Source organism: Lactuca sativa, chromosome 8 (assembly GCF_002870075.4).
Source record: "Lactuca sativa cultivar Salinas chromosome 8, Lsat_Salinas_v11, whole genome shotgun sequence".
NCBI lineage: Eukaryota > Viridiplantae > Streptophyta > Magnoliopsida > Asterales > Asteraceae > Lactuca > Lactuca sativa.
Genome location: NC_056630.2, coordinates 259,774,256 through 259,775,601, shown reverse-complemented (window position 1 = coordinate 259,775,601; position 1,346 = coordinate 259,774,256). Strand labels below are relative to the sequence as shown.

At 36.0% G+C, this 1,346-nt stretch overlaps 1 protein-coding gene across 1 annotated transcript; it reads left to right on the top strand.

Annotated features, from left to right (window-relative positions):
- Positions 1-684: 684 nt before the first annotated feature.
- On the top strand, positions 685-1,134 carry LOC111903615 (uncharacterized mitochondrial protein AtMg00810-like). Its single transcript, XM_023899384.1, has one exon. It carries the CDS (start codon positions 685-687, stop codon positions 1,132-1,134), a length of 450 nt encoding a protein of 149 aa, XP_023755152.1.
- Positions 1,135-1,346: the final 212 nt, after the last annotated feature.

Below are 1,346 nucleotides of genomic sequence, written 5' to 3'. Positions count from 1 at the left end.
TATAGGCTTAAAATGGAATTTTAAAAAATAAAACTAACAAAGAAGGAAATGTGGTTCGAAATTAAGCAAGGTTGGTTGTTAATGGTTATTCGCAACAAGAAGGTATTGACTATGATGAAACCTTTTCCCCTGCTGCGAGAATCGAGGTTGTTTGAATATTTCTTGCTTATGCAGCACACAAAGACTTCTATGTTTATCAGATGGATGTCAAGTGTGTGTTTCTTAATAGAGCATTAGAAGAAACTGTGTATGTTGATCAACCACCAGGTTTTTTAAATGATAAATTCCTTGATCATTACTATATTCTCAAAAAAGCTATTTATCGATTAAAACAAGCACCTCGAGCATGGTATGCAACTCTTACTAATTTCTTGGAACAGTCAAAATTTAAAAAAGGGTCAGTTGATCCTACTCTATTTCTAAAGAAAGTGGGGGATCACTTAATGCTCGTTCAAATTTACGTAGATGATATTATTTTTGGCTCTAGTGACCCTTCATTATCTAGAGAATTTGAAAACATGATGAAAAGTCAATTCGAGACGAGTATGATGGGTAAGATCAATAATATTCTGGGATTGAATATTCATCAAAGCAGAGATGGAATTTTCATAAATCAAGAAAAAGTATTCTCGTAATCTGCTTGACAAGTTTGGATTAAAGAATAGTTTGAAATTGCGAGTACCAATGGACGTCGGCACAAGCTTAGCACCTTCATTGGGCATGCCTACTGTCGATATTACGTTGTACAACAGCATGATCGGTTCGTTACTATACTTAACTGCTAGTCGACCTGACATTATCTTTGTTGTTTGTAATTGTGTCAGGTATTATTCGAATCCCAGGGAACCCCATTTAACAGTTGTAAGGAATATTTTTCTCTTTCTCAAAGGGATAATCTTGTTGGGTTTGTGGTACCCTTCGAAAACAGGATTCTTCATTCAAGCATTTTCTGATGCAGACCTTGGTGGGTGTCAATTTGATAAAAAAAGCACTACTGGTGGATGTCAACTTTTGGACGGGAAGCTTGTTAGTTGTCAATCGAAGAAACAAACTTGTGTTTCGATTTCCACAGCAGAAGTAGAATATGTTGCTGCTGCAGCTTGCACTTCTCAAGACATTTGGATACAAAGTTAACTTTGTGATTATGCAATCAACATGAAAAAGATACCTCTGTATTGTGATTCACAAAGTGCAATACGTATCTGCCATAATCTGGTGCAACATTCGAAGACCAAGCATATAGCACTTCGCTATCTTTCATCAAGGATCATGTCGATGATGGAAATATCGAGGTTCGTTTTGTTAAAACAATAGCTCAGCTTGTTGATATCTTTACCAAACCTTTG

Excerpts from the sequence above, each read along its gene's own strand:
- LOC111903615 (XM_023899384.1), top strand. The coding sequence starts at position 685 with ATGGACGTCGGCACAAGCTTAGCACCTTCATTGGGCATGCCTACTGTC.